Source organism: Melanotaenia boesemani, chromosome 23 (assembly GCF_017639745.1).
Source record: "Melanotaenia boesemani isolate fMelBoe1 chromosome 23, fMelBoe1.pri, whole genome shotgun sequence".
In the NCBI taxonomy this organism is placed as follows: Eukaryota; Metazoa; Chordata; class Actinopteri; order Atheriniformes; family Melanotaeniidae; genus Melanotaenia; species Melanotaenia boesemani.
In genome coordinates, this window is record NC_055704.1 from 21502582 (window position 1) to 21520935 (window position 18354).

Here is an 18354-nt window from a genome sequence, read left to right on the forward strand (position 1 = left end):
TTTTTTTTAACACAGTCAACAGTGTTGTTCTCTGACACTGATACATTTCATGGCACTTAAAGCAGTTTCCTGGGGGAGGCTTTTGACCACTGAAAAAAAACACACAGAGTTCTTGGCTATATGCTAATTGTTGCACTGCAGTTTAATTAGTATTGCTTTGGCATACCACAGTAATGAGTAAACTGAGGAAACGACTGGTTGTGAACACCACGACAGGTAGTAGTGGTGCAGAATTAATATGAACAAGGGAGAGGGAAAGTGATGGTGGGGGTTTAGAGGAAGGGATCTGCTGATAAACTTCTCCCAATGAAAATGATTTGCATTTAACTGCAGTTCAGATGGCTCAGGAATACAAAGGATTTGAAAGGACAAAAAGCTTGCAGTATGACTTGCAAATATTTTATCAGCCATTTTGTTTGTTTTCAAATGATTTCCTGATCTTTTGCATCAGCCTATTATGCATGGATAAGAGTTTGATGAGTGTTTACACACCCAGGATCACGGATATCATCTGAGTCCAGTGATTTATAAGGATGTCCCTGTAGAGCACAGTTTACCTGTAGAACTATCGATTGCATCGACATACCTTAACCAGTGAAGTAAGAGAAGGCATTTGCCTGCAGCTAGTGGCACAGATGACTTTACTGTTCCTACTCCACTTGAGGGAGGAAGGATCAATACTTATGAGTGTTTGGAGGAGAGAGGAAAAGAGTTATAAGGAGTGGGAGAGGCATGCTGTTTATGAGCAGATGAATCTTAGTACAAAAATGTTCTGATGTATGACAGAGATGCAAAAGAATGTAAAATAGAATCAAATGTACAAAAACGGGCAGTGAAAGTGAATGTAGAAATGATGCATATACATGTGCACAAGCAAAAACATGGTGGATGATAAGCCTGCTGGAGTGTGATTTGACTGATAGCGAAAGCAAGAAGAGGATAGGAGTAGAATAAAAATGAAAGAAGTGGGAAAAAGTAGGGAAGTACAGCCACTGCAGCCAAAAGCAGAGACTCAGATATGTCAAACCAATTATTAATGTGAAGATATGAAACATTAGCAGCACAAAACAAAATTGACTCATATCACAGAGTAATGTGATTTTCTCAAAATCCATGCCAAATTTGATAGCAATCATTTTAAGAAAAAATAAAAATATCTCCAAATATGGACTCCAATCTGCCTGGCTGTCATGCACTACAGGCGTCTTGACAGCCTAGCTATCCACTTACAAAAATGACAGCTGACAGACTGGCATTACAGGAGGTAACATAACCACAACATGGCTGGAGCATTTCTGGTATATGGGCTCTCTGCAGGAGTGCCATTGCCGTTCTTGGAGGGAGTGAAGTGTGGATGGAAGTCACAGAAAAGTAACACACCACATCAGACCAGCCCCATACTGTAAACAAAAACAGTAAGACATGAAACCCATGGGTTTTGTTGGACGCATTTTAACATTCATGGATCAAATGAAGACTAACTTAGGCAAATGCTATTTGATGGTATTCTTAAATGCCATTTTCAGTCATTGTTAACCATTTGCAAAGAATATCAAACTGAAAAATAAAAGTATGCATGAATTAAATATGAAAGCATTTATGACTACTATCATGTGCTTAAGCACATACCAACAATCTTCTGAGTCCTGCTAGAGGAGTTGCCCTGATTGTCATCCAGTGTTAGTTGTAAATGAGAGAATAGAAAGTGATAAAATTGTAAGATGATATGAGTCAAAAGTTTCTTTTCACCTGCCGAGTTAGATAGGCATTAGCATAAGTTCTACATCTCAGCCGATGACAGCATGAGCAGGCCAAGACAGTTTAGTTGACAGGTAAGCCTCCAGCTTTACCTGAACGGTGTCAGGGCTCACTGTTGGAGCTCAGGGTTTGATGCAAATTTTCCTTGAGGGTTTGGAAATATACCTATAAGATTTACAATTGATAAGATAAACAAAAGCATGACTTTACAAAACCAAAGTCAAACTTTTGTGTAATGACTAAAGACATTGAAGGTCCTTTAAAATAAACCTCCAGTGTTTATCAAGGACAATATGACTGCTATCAGAGATGCAGAGACACATCAACGCACAAACAGGTGCACCATCCATTCCTGTTGATTTCCTCTCCTGTAATATTGATTGCCTTTCTTCTCTTGCCCTAGTGTTCTCTCTAACGGCTCCTGTCACCGATCCATAGAGTAAATAAAGGCAATGCTGATAGAGGAAGGAGAAAGTGTGGATGTGTGTGTGAGAGAGAGAATGAGAGACAGGAAAGAGAGGGAGCATGCAATTCTGTTTTTTCTCAGAGCAGCGAGGTGATTTCAAGGTTGATTGGAACTACAAACTATCTGAAGGAGCACTTTTAGAAAAGGAACTGCTTTCTGTCCTTCCTCAAAACATTATTCCTTCCAGCACAAAGTTAGCATGGGTGGAAGAGTGTGAGAAATTTTTTTTATTTAATTTTATTTAAGATTTTAAGTATTAAAAGTATTTAAGTATTAAGTAAGTTTTATTGTTACTATGCTCCAAAAATCATTCAGTGGGATAGATCATAAAACAAAAAAACACTTCCATTATAAATGATAGTAGAAGTTATTTGCTGTCCTTTTCCATCCACTGCACTGCTGACTGTCCCTCTGGACTGGATATCGAAAAGCTCTGGTTCACTCATGGAGCTCAATTATCAGTTTTTATTTTGGCTATATATTAAAAAAATCACAATTTCACAGATGAAAGGATTACGTGCTTCACCTGAGACTCATTCATCACAGCTGTTATAAAACACACACACACACAAAATAAATAAATACAAAAAAATAAAATGGTAGTGTGCATGTTGACGGTAAAATATTGGAAGCTTTAATCTTCTTGCTATGATGTAGTTGGAATTAGTGCAGCTAGACGATATTTCCAGCAAATGTCTGACTGGTTTTTTATTGATTGTGCTAATCATTGTTTGGTTGCAGATCAGTTTAGAGCAAATTAAAAGTTAAATTATTCTTATAGTATAACTAATGATTTTCAGATGTGCCTTTACTTTAATTTAATTTCAACTTTCTAAAATGAACTGAAGTACAAAAAGTTTTCAATACCAGCCCTTACATTCTCTGAAAAGCTATCAGTTTTGCACAGTTTTTTTCCATGTGTCATTCTCTACTTCAAGTTATTTGTTAAGACAATCTGAAAACTGAGCAAGACTGAACAATCACTGAATTCCTTGTTAATTTACAGCCATGCCATTTTATAAATGAACACAGTCATCTTTCTTCATCTTTCAGAACGTTCAAACTGATATGACCTAATAAAAATGACTATAAACAACAGCTTGATTGTAACCATCATTTAATTTGTGACACCTAAATCTACTGAATTTACAAACTACAGATATGAGAATATAGAGAAATAATAGTAAAGTTAAACATGAAACCATAGTATGACTTTAAGGCCTTGTCATCTAGGTGTGTTTTTATCATTCTAATCACTGTCCACTGTTTTACTATAAACAGGTAAAATAAACCAGTTTAAGCAGCACATATACAAGTTTCCACATTCTGACCTTTTAATATTTTTCTCTACATCAATATGGAATATGTAAGACAATAAACTTGTCTGCATTTTGCTTTGCTTTTTGCGACTGCTCAACCAGAGTTTAACAAAAAGTAAACATCTTCACATCCGAGAAGTAATGTGTCATTGTTTTGTCATTTCAGCAAATTCGAACAAAAATAAAACATTAAATTAAAAAAAAATAGACTGAACACCACAATGTGTGTAATAAGAATTGTTGATTTGTTTTTTTTTCTCAAAAGGTAAAACAGGAGCCTTTACAGGAATTTGACAGACGCAAAATTAAGAGCAGATAAAATGTAGATCAGACACTAAAAATGAACTGGTTAACAAAACAAGGCGTGATATTGAGCAGGTGAACAGTACTGAGGAGTCCTGTCTGCACTGTGGTGAAGGTGGTGCTCAGGGGGGGTTTCAGTTACGCTCAGACCCTGTTAAGAATTCACAACGCTTGAAAGCAGCTAGAAGGAGGGATTGTTAGAGAAGTAAACCTGTGGTCGATCAATCTTACTGGGCTGTGCATTTTACATATGCTCATGAGTCTTTGTGCCAGAAGGTCATTCCACTGCCAGGCTGCATGAAAACTGATGTGCAGGTGCACACGCACACACACACATCATTCACAAACTCACTTTGAACACATCACAGCTCTAATCTCTTTTCCTGCCCTTGTGTGGTCAAACATCTTGACACCTGAGATAATCTAAGGTGGCATTTTGGCTATTTTTTCCCTTGGCTCTGTTCTTGGTTTGGTGACTTGACACTAACTCTCCAGGAAAAAGCCTTTGTGTGGAAGTACACTTGCCATTGAGTGTATGTGTTTTAAACAAGGGGGGGCTAGTTCTATCAAGCTAAGTGTGACAGGCCAATCTTTGACCACCCATTTGCCCTGACTGTGAAGATGTTGAGAGTGATAATAGGTTTATACACATGCAGACCTATTTAGAAAAACACACATTCTCTCATTCTTTATATTCATATGCATATTTAATGTGAGTTTATTTGTTGTTTAAACTAATCTTTATAATTCTAATTTATCTACTTTAATAAATCTTTGTGCTTTTTAGAATTTACCTGCATCTATACTAGTCTTCTTCCCCAACTCTCCCCTTTTCTTTGTTCCTGTTCTCTCCTTCTCTCACTCAGTCCATCTTTCTTCCTTTCTGAGTTTCAGCGTGTTCCTCTCACACTGCTTCTCTGCCCTCGTCATCTCCTCCCAGGGCCAGCAGGGACATAGGTGCTAAATGTACCAAGTCTCACTCACACACAGATGTACACACACACACACTGACCTAGAGCTAGCACCAACATAAGAACCCAATTTTCAATTTACAGTAAAGTGGGGAATATCACTGCCCCCTAGCAAACACCATGTCCCTCTCCAATCATGAAGGACAAGGTTTGACATAGCTGGGGTGCTTGTAAATTTGCACACCTGGGTGTGTGCGCTTGTTTATTCTGAGTAGAAAATGGCAAAAAACTACAAGAGGCTAGTGTGGCCTAGTGAGTCCAATGTGGTGAATGAGCTCATCCCTGCAATCTTATTCAACAGTTTTGTACAGTACCACAGGCTATCACTTTCCTTGTGTCAGCTCCTGAAGAATATAGTACTGCCTGTTGGAAATGTGGCAGTGCCCACCAAGGTCCATGCTCTCACCAGGATTTTTTTTCGGGGCTGCTACACAACGCCAGTGGTTTTGTTTGGTAATGGATCTAAGGGGTAGGCTGGCACATTGCCGAACCCCAGGAAAGCAATCTGAGACTTGGCCTGGGTTGACTAGAGGTGTGCCTGAATGCTTTAAGGCTGCAGGGGACAGAGTGCTGGGCATGTGTCCAAGTGTCATTGAGGTGGGGGAGACTAACAACCCAACACAACAAACCTTTTAGATGACTGCATGCTATGATGGGTTGGTAAATACATGGGAAGAACAAAGAAAATCCAGCATTTTATACATCCAGAGTGAAGACAGTTCAAGTAGAACTTACATGTTGTGCAGGACACACCAGCCACAGTGGGGGTCTCCTGATCCAAGACATTCACTGCATGTTGTGTACTGACCACAGGCCTCCACTGGTACCCTGGACAGCTGCAAAGAAATATACAATAAGATTAAAACACAGTGGAGACTTAAAATCTGAAAGAAATACATCCTTTATTAAAATCTTGGAAGAAATTCAATTTAACTAGACGTAAAGCCAAATTGATTTGAGAATCTGTCTTAATTAAACAATAGTTTATTCGATTTTTCTCAGTTCAAAAGTATGCAAAAGTAAGCCCAAGGTTGTTGGAATCAGGTCTCCAATATATAATTAGGCGAAGAAATATGACTATTATTGTAACTTACTGAAACCACATCATATACCCTATTGCAGCGTTTTTGTTTACCCTACATTCTTCAGTGTTTGAATCTTGAACTGTTTGATAAATGATTTAGATCATTACACCATTGCAGATGTTGAGCGAGGTTACATTCTACTATTTCCTTGTAGACTGATGTCACAAGCATAACAAATATATCCAGCAAAATGAGTGTCTGGTTTCAAGCAGCATTTAAGGTCATTATCTGCAAAAACAAACCAACCAAACTACTCTAATATGCTAATTATTTTGTATCATGGCTGATTTCTATGATAATATTATTGCTTGACAGTTTTCATCTTTCTCCAATCCAGCTGCCCCAAGAGGGAGGGGGAACTTGGCCACTTGGGAGTAGCAGTCCATCTATGATGATATATAGCCTCGCCAATGCAAAGTGGCATTGACTGGCACTGATTGGCGTGGGCTTCAAGTGACCAAGCGAAAGGGGTAAAAGTGAGGTGCATCTCAGCTGTCCCCTTAGTCCTGTCACCATAGTAACAGTAGGGCACAAATATAAGTGCTGCTGGCACTTTTGATTAATGAGCCGTCAGTGGTGGATGACCGCTGTCACTCACGCTGCTCCCTGACAGCCAGGATAGAGGCGCGACATCGACACTGCGGGGCTGATGTGATGTGGGGGTAAGAGAGTTTGAAGGGTTTGTGTATATATGTCTGTATACGTGTAGGGATTTAGTAAATTTAGCTTTCAGATGAAGATGAGTTTAAATTACTTTCTCAATCTGTCTCTATGCCTTGACAGTAAAAAGTGCATAAAATGTTTAAGGACATAATGATTGTTAGAATGGACATGTGTAATGCATGTTCCATATTAACAAATTACATGTTGATGTATCACCTACAATAAGTTCTATGGATCTAATTATTTTGCATACTTTTGTAATAAATTAAATAAAAAAATGTGTCTTTGCAGCACGATTTACAGACTAAATTTCATATTTGAGTGTATAAAAAGGTCCATAACTAAGCCATGCAGTGCAGGACATGACAACATAACAAGAGATCACATATGCCACTGCCTGCTGGTATCGCTGAAGCCCAGCCTGGCACTAACAGCAGTTCTCTCTGTTGGACTCACACAGCACATCTCTGCCTGATAGCGTCTCTCAAATACACACACACACCAAGTCACGTTTGCATGCACTCCCCATGGAAGTTATATCTCAATGCATGAGCACATACATGCACATAAAACACAGAGATACACATATCTTATTTAAGTCTGACAAGCCTGCAGTATGCAGGTACATTAAAAATATACCACTATATGATCCTGTTCTCAACTCGTGAGATTCATGTGTTTTATGTGTACTTCTGAGTACTATAAATAGGATACTCACACAACGTACACACACTACAGATTCATATACAGCTGAATGAATTTAGAGGGGCATATCTGCTTGTCAAAGTCAAGAGGAATCGTGCATGCTATTACAGATTAGAGACAATGCAGGTGCATCTGTGTGTTAAGCTTTTGTGTGTGCCTTGGAAAAATAGCAAGTATGTTTTGCCCTCCCTACCTACTGTGTAGAGGCATATTTGCATTAGATAGATAAAGGGAATGAGTTTGAGATGGAATCAGAGAGATAGTGGAGCACTGGTGTGTGCACATGATCAAACTCAACACTGATCCACATTGCATGATGCATCTCACAAGATAAATTTCTTCACTTTCTGTCACTCTTCCTCAGGCCTCTCTACATCCTCCCAACATCCACCACTGCCTCACCCCACTGCCAGCAAAACAACCTCTTAGTCAGTGAAGAAAAAGTCAAGTTGTGAAAGCCTTTGTAGAAAATTTAGCTGCCGAAGTCTTATCATGAGATGTATAAAACCACAAAATCCCTATATCTATGCTTGTGTACATATGTCAGCTGTGGAGCCATGTCACCACATTGAGTGGTTTGCCACCTCGTGATTTGCTATAAAAGCTAAGCAGCCAAACAGAACTGTACCAAACGATGCTACTATATCTGTATGCTTTATAATTTAACACTTCATCAGTGACAGATATGCTGACAGACACACACCACCCACAAAAACACACAGAGAATTTCACTATAGAGTGGAAGGCATCTCCTGATGCCAATTGAAGCCTTAGATGCCTGCATCTGGTGAGATGGTTTGGTCAACAGATACACACATGCAAGCAAACACAGACACACATCACATTCAGAGCCTGGCAGAAGCGATGGTTGCCAATAAGAGTTCTCTGTTCCAGAGCACAGATCTTGATATGATTCATTCTCCTTCTGTTTCTGTCTGTCTGTCTCTGTCACTCAGACTCTCTGAGGTGTATAAGATCATACATTCATCATCTCTCCAGAGCCTTGGTTCTCTATCCAGCACACACATACACACTTTAGCAGGCAACACTTTTGTCTCCTCTTTTATCACAAAATTGAGGGATTTGGTGGCTAAACGACCCAATGCACCTCTTGTCCCCCTCATCTCGGTATCAAATTCATTTCATGCTATCTTCTTCGTAGGCTTTGCCAGCAAGGAGACCATTACGGCTCGCTGTCTCTTCACTATGACTGCGCTATCATATCAGCAGGGATAAATACAAAGGATGGGGTGCATGGCATTTATAATTCCCTCCTGTTTCAGGTGAGTAAATGACAGCCATTACACCCAGCACTTTCCCTCCTCTCACAATAGGTAGAGATGGAGGCTGCTGAATATAATCATGCTTTTAAAAGAGGTAGAGATCACAGAGGTACTTGATGCCTTAATGTGTGGGGAGAAAGATGAAGACACACTTGATCATTTGCTGTGGTGGCACAAATATATATATATATATATATATATATATATATATATATATATATATATATATATATATATATATATGCATTGCGAAGAATGTCAAGGGGAGAAAGAGTTAGTGTATTTAAATTCTTATATTTAAATACTTTTATCAGAGTATATGATAAAGCTTTGTTTCCTTTCCTCTGTCCTTTTTTCTCTCTGTCTTCCCTTCTCCTTACATAATGCCAGAGGCATTCAAGTCGACCTACGCTGGGAAAATGATCATTTATTAAATCTGCACACTTTTATTATCAACCAAATCCTCTTGCCTCATCTCTATTCCTCTCTTTATCCTACTCTTCTCCTGACCCCCTCCACTTGTAATTAAACAGAGATTTACCTGTAGCCAAAGAACTCCAAATGCACACAGAGAAATAACAGTGATAGGCCAATCCTGATTTACAGCCTGTGGGGCACACAGAACTCCTCTTATCTTTTCCCTTTTAACCTCAGGCTAGCTTCATCTTTTCTCCCCTCCTCTGATGTGAGTTTGTTCATTAGTTCAGAACAGTGTTGGCAGCCAATCCTGACTACTGGCCATGAAACAGAAATTAGTGAGGTGGGGAAAAAACCTGGATAACTGTGTGAAATATAGTATAATTTGGTCACATATAACAAGCACATTGGATGTTCAATGTGCTGTGCATGTTATAGTGATAGCAAAATGAGTTATGACTGCAAGGTAATCAGCCACTTTCAGTAGCAAACAAACAATATTATTTCCATCATGAAATTTCTTCAATGCTTAATATTCTTGCTTAAGTACTTCAAAGATAACAAAGTCCCTCAAACCAGGGCACTGTCTGTTTATCTGTTACAAGTGGTAAAACAACAACCTGTTTCTTTTCAGCTTCACCTCTCAAATTCAAGCCTCTTTCTAAAAGATTATAAAATCACTCTCTCATTTATTATTTTATTTAGCAACATTTATTGAATGCATTAATCCCTCTTTCTGTTCCTGTATCCAAACCTCTCTGCACTCCACCTGAATGGACGAGAGATTGACGTGGAAGTCAAATGAACCGAGGGACACATCAACCAGTCAATGCCTCGTCACAGCTGACGCACCACTCAATCAGTCAACCACCAACCGATGGTGTTATATCATAAACCGAGTTAACAGAGCAGGCCAGAGGCTGCCAGTGCAATATTGTTTTCATTTGACATTTCAGAGGTTAAATGACGGAGCCATCCATTGCACTGTCAGGATTGTCAGTGCAAGACAAATGACTTGGAAATAATCAATCATTTTCACTTATCATTCCATTCCAAAGAGGATAAGATCTGCATACACAAATACTAAAATGCAGTGAAACAAGCTTGAGGCAGTTTACAAATTACAATTTGAACAATCCTCCGCTTTATTTTTTCCATTTGATTGATTTGTCTGTGCTTACCAAATAAGTACCAAAAACCTGAAGCATGCCAAACTCAGCACTAATCAAATAGTAGAACTTGCCCTATCATCATGCTAATTTTCTCCTATTACAATGTCAGTCCTCAGTGTAAGAGCCATGCTGAGCACATGATTGTGAAGCTCTCCCGTTGGCACACATGAAGTGTGGACATGCAGTGTCTAATTCTGAACAGCCTGCATCATCTTGCCCTGCGGTATGGCTTGGGTTAAAATAAGGCCTGTATCACACACACAGAGCACAGCTTGGACTTGTAGCCAAGATGCTGTAAAAAGATGGTGAGCGTTAACTCACATGAAAGACAAATTTAATGTAATATCTGTTACAGCGAATATTGGGTTGACAGGAAAGATAGTTACACAGAACTGAGAAAAAAATGGTTAAATACATGCACACTGAGGCAGGAGGTGTATGGAAGGGAGGGAGAGAAAGGTAAAGCTTCAAAAGGAACTTTGGATAAAGGAGTTCACACCAAGCTTGTCTCGCACCTTTATGTTGACATTTTTCAGAAGCATATCAGGATGAAATGCCTGTTACAAATCAGCTCTGTTCACTTGCCTTGTTAGGCCACAACCAGCCTGCAGCTAATCTGCTCCACAAAATAATATGCACATCTTAACACCTTCATAACTCACAGCTGCACGCTAGCGGGGTGAGGAAGCCACACTCTGAAGGGTGCGGTAAAAACATTTCCACTGTTGAAATTAAAGGATGCTGGTATTAAACATCTTGAATGAGGTATGACAGCACAACACTTCTACAAATTGGCTTGTCGGATTTCCCTTGGGGGAACTTTCCTTGACTTTGAACGATCTCACCCCACTGTAGTACACATTTTCAATAATTCACACTTACAGATCTACATTTGCCACACTGAATATAAATAATTTAGTACAATGAATGTGTCAGTTGCAGCACTTTCCTGCAATAGTTTATGTGCTGAATATACAGTCTTGGTATATGGTGAAAAAAAAATTATCTAGGCAAGGAAGTCATGTCAGACCATGCCAGATAAAATCTAACAATTGACTTACTGAACAGAGCCTGTCAGGTTATGTTCAGGGGCTTGCTGGGTTGCTGCAGGGCAGGGGCATGGCTCTGTGAACACTAAAGGATGGATTGGATGACTAAGACACAACTGTTTGAATAGCTCCCAAAAGCCCTCAAACTCACATCGAGCCTCAGCACAGCTGGATGCTGAAGAATGTGGTCAAGAATGAAAATCTTATTCTTTCAAATGACTTTTTCCTGATTGAGTCCAAACAAAAGTTGAATTTGTTCCATAGATCATGAAAAGTGATTCAGACACTTGTATAAAATGTGTTGCATGGCAGATTTTCTCTGGTAATTAAAATTCATGGCACTACATGAATCTCAATCTAAAAATTCCAACATTCATTAATTCAAAGGCTGTGAGGTCAATGAAAGTTAGCACAAAAAGTAATGAAATCTGTATAGGCCAGTTCCTTTGTAATGACAATGCTTTTTGGCGTTAAGTCGTATAGTGTTGGAAAGCCTGTTGATATCTCTTGAAAATGCTGCTACATTTGTAAGTAAAATGCATGTGTGGGATGACCAGCAGAGGTGAATATGTGGGTTGAACAAAAAACTCCAAATCTCCTCTAATAATGCCAAACAGCTATTAACTCTGGCTTTATTTGTTGGATTGGATAATTAAAGTTTGAGGAAACAAGACAAATTTGGCAATTTAACAATTTCTTCACTTAACAAACATCTCGGTAGCATGTTGAAGAACCACACACAGCCACAATAGCCTCACTTCCTCCTTGTCTCCAGCTTGGTCGCACATTGGTTTAGGGTGGCATCCCCGTTCTATAACGAGCAATTTGTTGTTGAGGTTGTGTTGATAACTCCGGCAAGAACAGCGCACCCAAGCTGATCCCACATGGGCTTAATGGGGTTGAGGTCAGGACTGCAGGATGTAGTTTCTGATTAACCCCACTCTATTGAGGAGAGTATTATCTTTGAGGATCTCTATCCTCTGACTGAGGAGATATGGGATTGACAATGATTGCAAAATCTCATCTCGAGCCTCCGATGAGAACAAGCCTTGTTTTTTTATGTGAGGTAGATGCCACTCCACACCATCACTCTGCCTCCACCAGAAGATGTTACCCCATCAGTGCAGCAGTCAGTATAGAGTTCGCCACATCGTCTTCACACTTTGACAAAGGTCCAGCTGCCATTTAGACTCATAGCTGGGCATAATGTTCCTAATCGGGCACCAATCAGACACTTGCAGGCTTCTGGGGTACCAAAAGCTCCAAACCAGAGTCAATAGCGAAATAAGATGTTTGGTTTTGGCAGACAAGATTTGGCAGTTTTTTCACAGGTGCAACCCACATACTCAACTGGTCACTACATAACTACATTTTCCTTGCAAATATGGCAACGTTTAAAAGAGAAAAAGACAGGCTTTCTAACAGTATAAGATTTATTACCAAGAATTGTTACAATAACGAAATAATTAACCAAGCACAAATATCCTTACTTTTTGTGCTGAGTTTATGTAGTTCAGTGACCAGTAAAATATTCTTAGTTAATCAAGCCTTTTTATCTGGAGAATGCACACAATACAACACACAGATTTAGGGACTGATTCACCATTTTAGGGGTACCCGCATTCTGTTTACCCGGCAACAACAGCAGCAGCAGCTCTAGTTATAGCACACAAAAAAGGAAATTAACCAACAGAATTTCATCCTACATTTCCCGTCTTGGAGGCAGTGTAGTCACATCACACAGAACAGTGGAGTTTTCCAGAAACCTTTTCAGGTGATGTGGTTTTGGCTGGCAGTTTGGGCTTCATGTGAGCAGAAGTAAAGATCCATATACAAAATGTTAGCTAGATGTATGGGATGTTGAGCGAATAGGTGAGGTAGTACACTTAAGAATCTGTGTAAAAAAGGATTATTGGCTGCACAGCCAACAAGTACATGATTTTAAATGAAATGGTACCACACTGGATGACAGTCCCATGTGCAGATGAGAACATCATTTTCCTCCACCAGATTCTAACAGCTTGTTGTTTTTTTTTTTAACATGAACATGTCCCAGTGTTGTTCCACTTTACATTCAATCTAAACATTTCAGGCCTTTCAGAGTCTAACCACCATCAGATCCATATTTTATTGTTCTTGTAATAAATAAATATCCTTCCTCATTTTTATGCTTACTTTCATATTTTTACTGCTCATTTCCTTTAAACAAGTTGTGTTGAATAAATGATTTAATCCTGCATATTTTGCCATGTGTTTTCCTTTCATAATGCCAAGAATGTATTCTTTTATTAGAAATAAATCCACAGAGATGAATATATATTAGATTTTAGAATCAAACTGACAAAAAAAAAGTAATATGTACATTTTCGGTATAAGGATGTGATGCAGTCGACAGTTTGTAGATTTTAGATCTGTGTTTAATATTCTCCCCTTTTTTTTTATTGTTATTGATGATATAAACTGCATATTAAAATGGTTCTATTATTAATATCAGCATCACGCACTATCCATTACTTCCAGAAAGTAAAGAATATATTTATAACATCTACCAAAAATGTTTGTGTCCAACTTCCCTAAAATCCAAGGCATCCACCTTCTACCCAGGTGGTTGACACATGAACCAGTGTTAACAGGATGGTGATCCAGTATCGACCACAGTACCAGCTCAAATTAAGAGTCAGATTGACCTGCTTTTGTCACTCAAACTGCAACATCCATAATCACAGCCTAGTCATATGACTGTCCTCTTTATGTCTGAACATCTATTTGACCCACTAATAGGATGACTTGTGAGTCTGACTGTATGTGTGCATGAGTGAAAAAAAAAGATGGAGAGAAATCTCATTAGAAGACTACCAATCACTGGATAAATGAGAAGGCAGGAATGACAGATCACTCTGGAAGAATAGAGAGGGAAAAAAGAATAGGGAATGATGTTTGGTAAAAATGACAATGGGAAGTCAAAGAGGGTTAGAAATGGAATAGAGAGAAAAGAGATGAATAAAGAGGAGCAAGAAAAACACAAAAGGCTGAATCCTGATTTGCTTCACAAATCCTTTTAGAATAGAAAAGGGGGTGTAGGAGTACAACTCAATCACCCAGGAAGAAAAACAAACCAAACAAAGATGACACAGTGACAGGATGGTAGAAAGAAACAAGGTGGAAATAATGAAAACGAACAAAAAACATTGTGTGATGGGAATTTATTTTTTCAGTCAACACTGGAGCAGGTTATGTGTTTGTGATGTTTGTCTCCTCCTTTAAAGAGCGCATGATCTGACACCAAGGCAGTGTATGACCATCATGATTACAACAGGATTCCTGAAGCTCCACAGATTTTCTCTGCCAGTCCTTCACATTTACAAGTGAGTGGCACCTTACAGAGTTTAAGTAATCGTATTTAGATTATACTTTGTGATGGAGAGAGTGCGCTAGACATAGCCAACTAGATTTAAGTGATTTTTTTTCTTTTATTTATTTATTTTTTGTTTATCTTTTGTCTGAATTACACAAAGACTTAAAACATACAGTGCAAAGCCAATCAGCACACATGCAAAATCACTGAAAATCTGCAAAGGTGCTGCATAATTGCCTCTGATTCATCTTTCAGTGTTTTTGTTTTTTGTTTTTTTACTGTCCATGGAGACCATCTTCTGATCAGGTAGGACCCACTACAGCTAAGCTGAAGGGGAGTATTTCAAGACTAGTAACAGCATGTGAAGAGCTATATCGGCCAGCTGTGTTTTCAGTCTTCTGTTGTGGGCACCCTTAATTCTCTCTTTTGGACCCGTCTGTATTTTACCCTTGTTCAAAATATCACACTCTCTGCAAAAGTCTGGGTCCCAGGCCCCAGAAACAGCAGATAGCCCCTTCTATCGATCATCTCAGGCTACTTTAATAGCATTCATCACTGCTGGGAATTGGGAATGTTCATGTGTGTGCTGAATGTTATGCTAAATTAGTGCAATGATCTGCCAAGCGGTGCTCCACTCAATAATACTGCTTGCTAGAATGACCACCAAGCGCCCCCTGAACTCTGCAATCATTGTGAGGTTAACAAAAAGCAAACAGCCAAATCAAGATGACATTTATCCCTGAACATTGATCATGTCTTTACTAAAATCAGCAAAGTGGAAGCAGAGCTTTAAAAGGAGCATTTTTATGAGGGGAAATTAAACTGCAATTATTTCAGCCAGTTGGAAAAAAAGCTGTAGAATATCATTATATATATGCAGTAGGAATGTTGTGTTCAAACAAAGAAAAACACAAGATTTTGCTCACTCCCATTTTGTTCTTTAAACCCCTTGGCACTGATTAAAATTGTGTTGGTGCTCTGGCATTGAGTGCATGTTTTTTTTTTTTTTTTGCTGCGTGTTTCCTGTCTTCACTAAGTGTTTTTTTTTTTTTTTTTTAATAATTGTGTATATGATAATTCCCAATTGTTTCTGTTAAATGGTTACTGGAGGTCAGTACTGTAACTGGGCTAATAGACTAATTACTCCAAAGGCCTCATACACACTCAAACACAAGTTTGCTTGGTTCTTATTTGAATATATGTAATGTAATTGCCATGCAAATTAAAAAATGCTAAATTTGTAACAGGATATTGGGCAATAACAGTGACACATAAAGGAATCTAACATAAAGGAGGGTGCAGGGGAGCAGATTATTACTCCTAACAATACATTTGTTATTCTGTAACATCTTTAGTCAGCTCAATTATATGTGCTAGATTCCCAAAGCAGGAAAAATTCTAATGTTCTTAATAGTATTTAACAAACCATAGTAGCAACCAGATGCCTTAACAGCATCCAAAGTGACCTTATTCTGCCCATTTCCGTCTCCCTCTCTGCCTGCAGACAGACACCAGAAGAAAGCTGCATTTGAAAGGACACCTTTAACTCAATCCCAACTATCTGGACGCTTAAAACATGCACATATACACACCAAATGCACAACCTTCATAAATACTGGCACTTCCCTGGTGCCATTAAGATCTATAATCCTCTGGAAGGTGCAGACCATGAAAAGCGGTAGTGAGTAATTGTGCCAACAAAATGGCAGTGACCCTCTACAGGTGGCAAGAGGTAACGAGGAGGAAGAGAGGAGATGATATGCAAACTATCTACACTCCAGAGCTTTTGAAATATTCCTTCTCACATTAACCATGAAGATTGAAGAGAAGGGCACCTGCAGCAACATGTTGCATGGTTAGATTTCTTACATTTGGATGGTGCAATAATCGGAAAGAGAATGATTAAGTTACAGAGCAAAAATATAAGGTATCAATTCAAACATTATTCTTAATTGAGGTTTTGATTAGTTTTTCTTTGGCGGGTTAAGTTACTTTTCACATTTTTGTCTTAAACAGTTTATAAAATACAATGAAGTCGGTTCAAGATATTTTTAAAGTTTTTGCCCACTTATTTAAATGTGTCTTAATTTAACAGATTCTCTGCAGAGATTTTTCAGCTTAGCTAAATTTTCCTTATAAACAAAAGTTTAAAAAAGATATGATAGGTCACAAAAAAAGCACATCATGAGCTTGAGTTACATTATTGGAGCATTAATTCCTATTTAATTTTCTTGTTCATGGGTCAATAATATATTGACAGTACAATGTATGTTTACCTGCTATAAAGTAATTAATAGCTGCATTTTGTTGCAGTCTGCACCAGATTTTGGCTTTGCATAAATGGAAAATGTATTGTTTCTGTAATGTCAATATGCACTATATCAGTATTACAAAAACAAATGCAATATCTGAAAAATGTTTTGATTTGGGAAAAAAAGGATAAATACAGGTGTAATACCGAGAGCTGCATTCAGTTAGCATGGTTTACAACTAACTATGATGTTAGGTGAATTGATTAGAGCTATATCACACTAAGAATAACACCAAAAATCTAATTATTCCTTCACATTTCATGGGTCAATTTGTAAAACCAATATTGAACAGTTATATCTTCCCAATACAGTGCAGTTCTACACTAGATGTAGGAAAAAATAATCTGAACTTCTCCTAGAAATAATTCTCATAGTAAAATAAGGCTTGTGTAAGATGGATTTTATTGACAGTTTGTATTTACAAAAGGAACTTTATGTAACACTACGGCCACTTTTAGTAAAGTTTTTACAAGTAATCCTGTTTAATATTTCAAATTACTTTTTCTTTTTTATTATGACTCAACTTTCTGGACAAAATTCCCTTCAGATAGTTCTTGCAGAGTTTTTCAGTTGCTTGAAATTTTCATTTTAAAAAAAGGAATAAACTGCCATCACTTTAAGTCCAAAATCTAACAATAAGTCCTCAGTGATCAGATTATCTAAAACACTGATAAAAGCAAACCATGTTTAGCTCAATATAATTTCATCACTGACTCACATAAATGACTAGCCTCTGTATAAGTACATGCTGCTTGTGACTGTGTGTCTCTGAAGAATATGAAAAAGAAAGTAAACAACACACTCATTTAGAGAAGCGTGCATTCGTGTGACTTTCTGTGGTGCTAATTTGTAGAGATTTTGTCTCTGATGGAGGTGTTCACAGACTTTGTGTCCATTACGCAGAGTGCTGCTATTTTGCTTCACATTTCATGTCATCAAAGCTACTGAGAGAGATAGTGTGAGGGTGAGAACATGCCTGTGCACATATATACACACCAGCGTACACATAGAATTGCTCTAAGTCCACCCTCTCCTATCCCTATAATTCAAAACATCCACTTCATGTGCGTCATGTCCGTCTCATGATTTTCCCGCCAGGCTGTAATGAAAATCTACAAAACACTGAAGGATATTCTACCTTGTAATGTAAGAGGATGATAAATGCTCAACTCAGCAGAGAAGACATTAAATGTGTGTGTTTGTGTGTCTGACCTGGGTCTCAGACATGACATAGAGGTAGTGGTGGTCAGAGGAGAAGGCCATGTCTCTCAGGATGGGTCCATTCTTCACAGCCTGTATAGTCTCATACTGAAGAGCACGCGAGGAGCCATCTACCCGGATCTGGAAAACAAAAAACAAAACAAAAAAAAAAAAACAGTGTATTTACAATGGTTTCCATTTCTGATCACTTTCGTACCAGCATTGTTACAAATGGATGCATGAATAATTTTCTGTTCTTGGTTTTCAGATCTGTTTAATCAGGAACAGTACAGAAC

The 18354-nt window shown here is 38.3% G+C and overlaps 1 protein-coding gene across 4 annotated transcripts in view; it reads right to left on the reverse strand.

Annotated features, from left to right (window-relative positions):
* plxna4 (plexin A4) overlaps positions 1-18354 on the reverse strand; it is a 248207-nt gene that overhangs the window by 93696 nt on the left and 136157 nt on the right. For all 4 annotated transcript variants that reach the window (XM_041977658.1, XM_041977657.1, XM_041977659.1 and 1 more), the window contains exons 4-5: positions 18071-18199; positions 5553-5653 (exon numbers count right to left, since the gene is read on the reverse strand). In XM_041977658.1, the coding sequence (XP_041833592.1) occupies positions 5553-5653; positions 18071-18199 (230 nt within the window). The remainder of the gene's footprint in view (positions 1-5552; positions 5654-18070; positions 18200-18354) is intronic.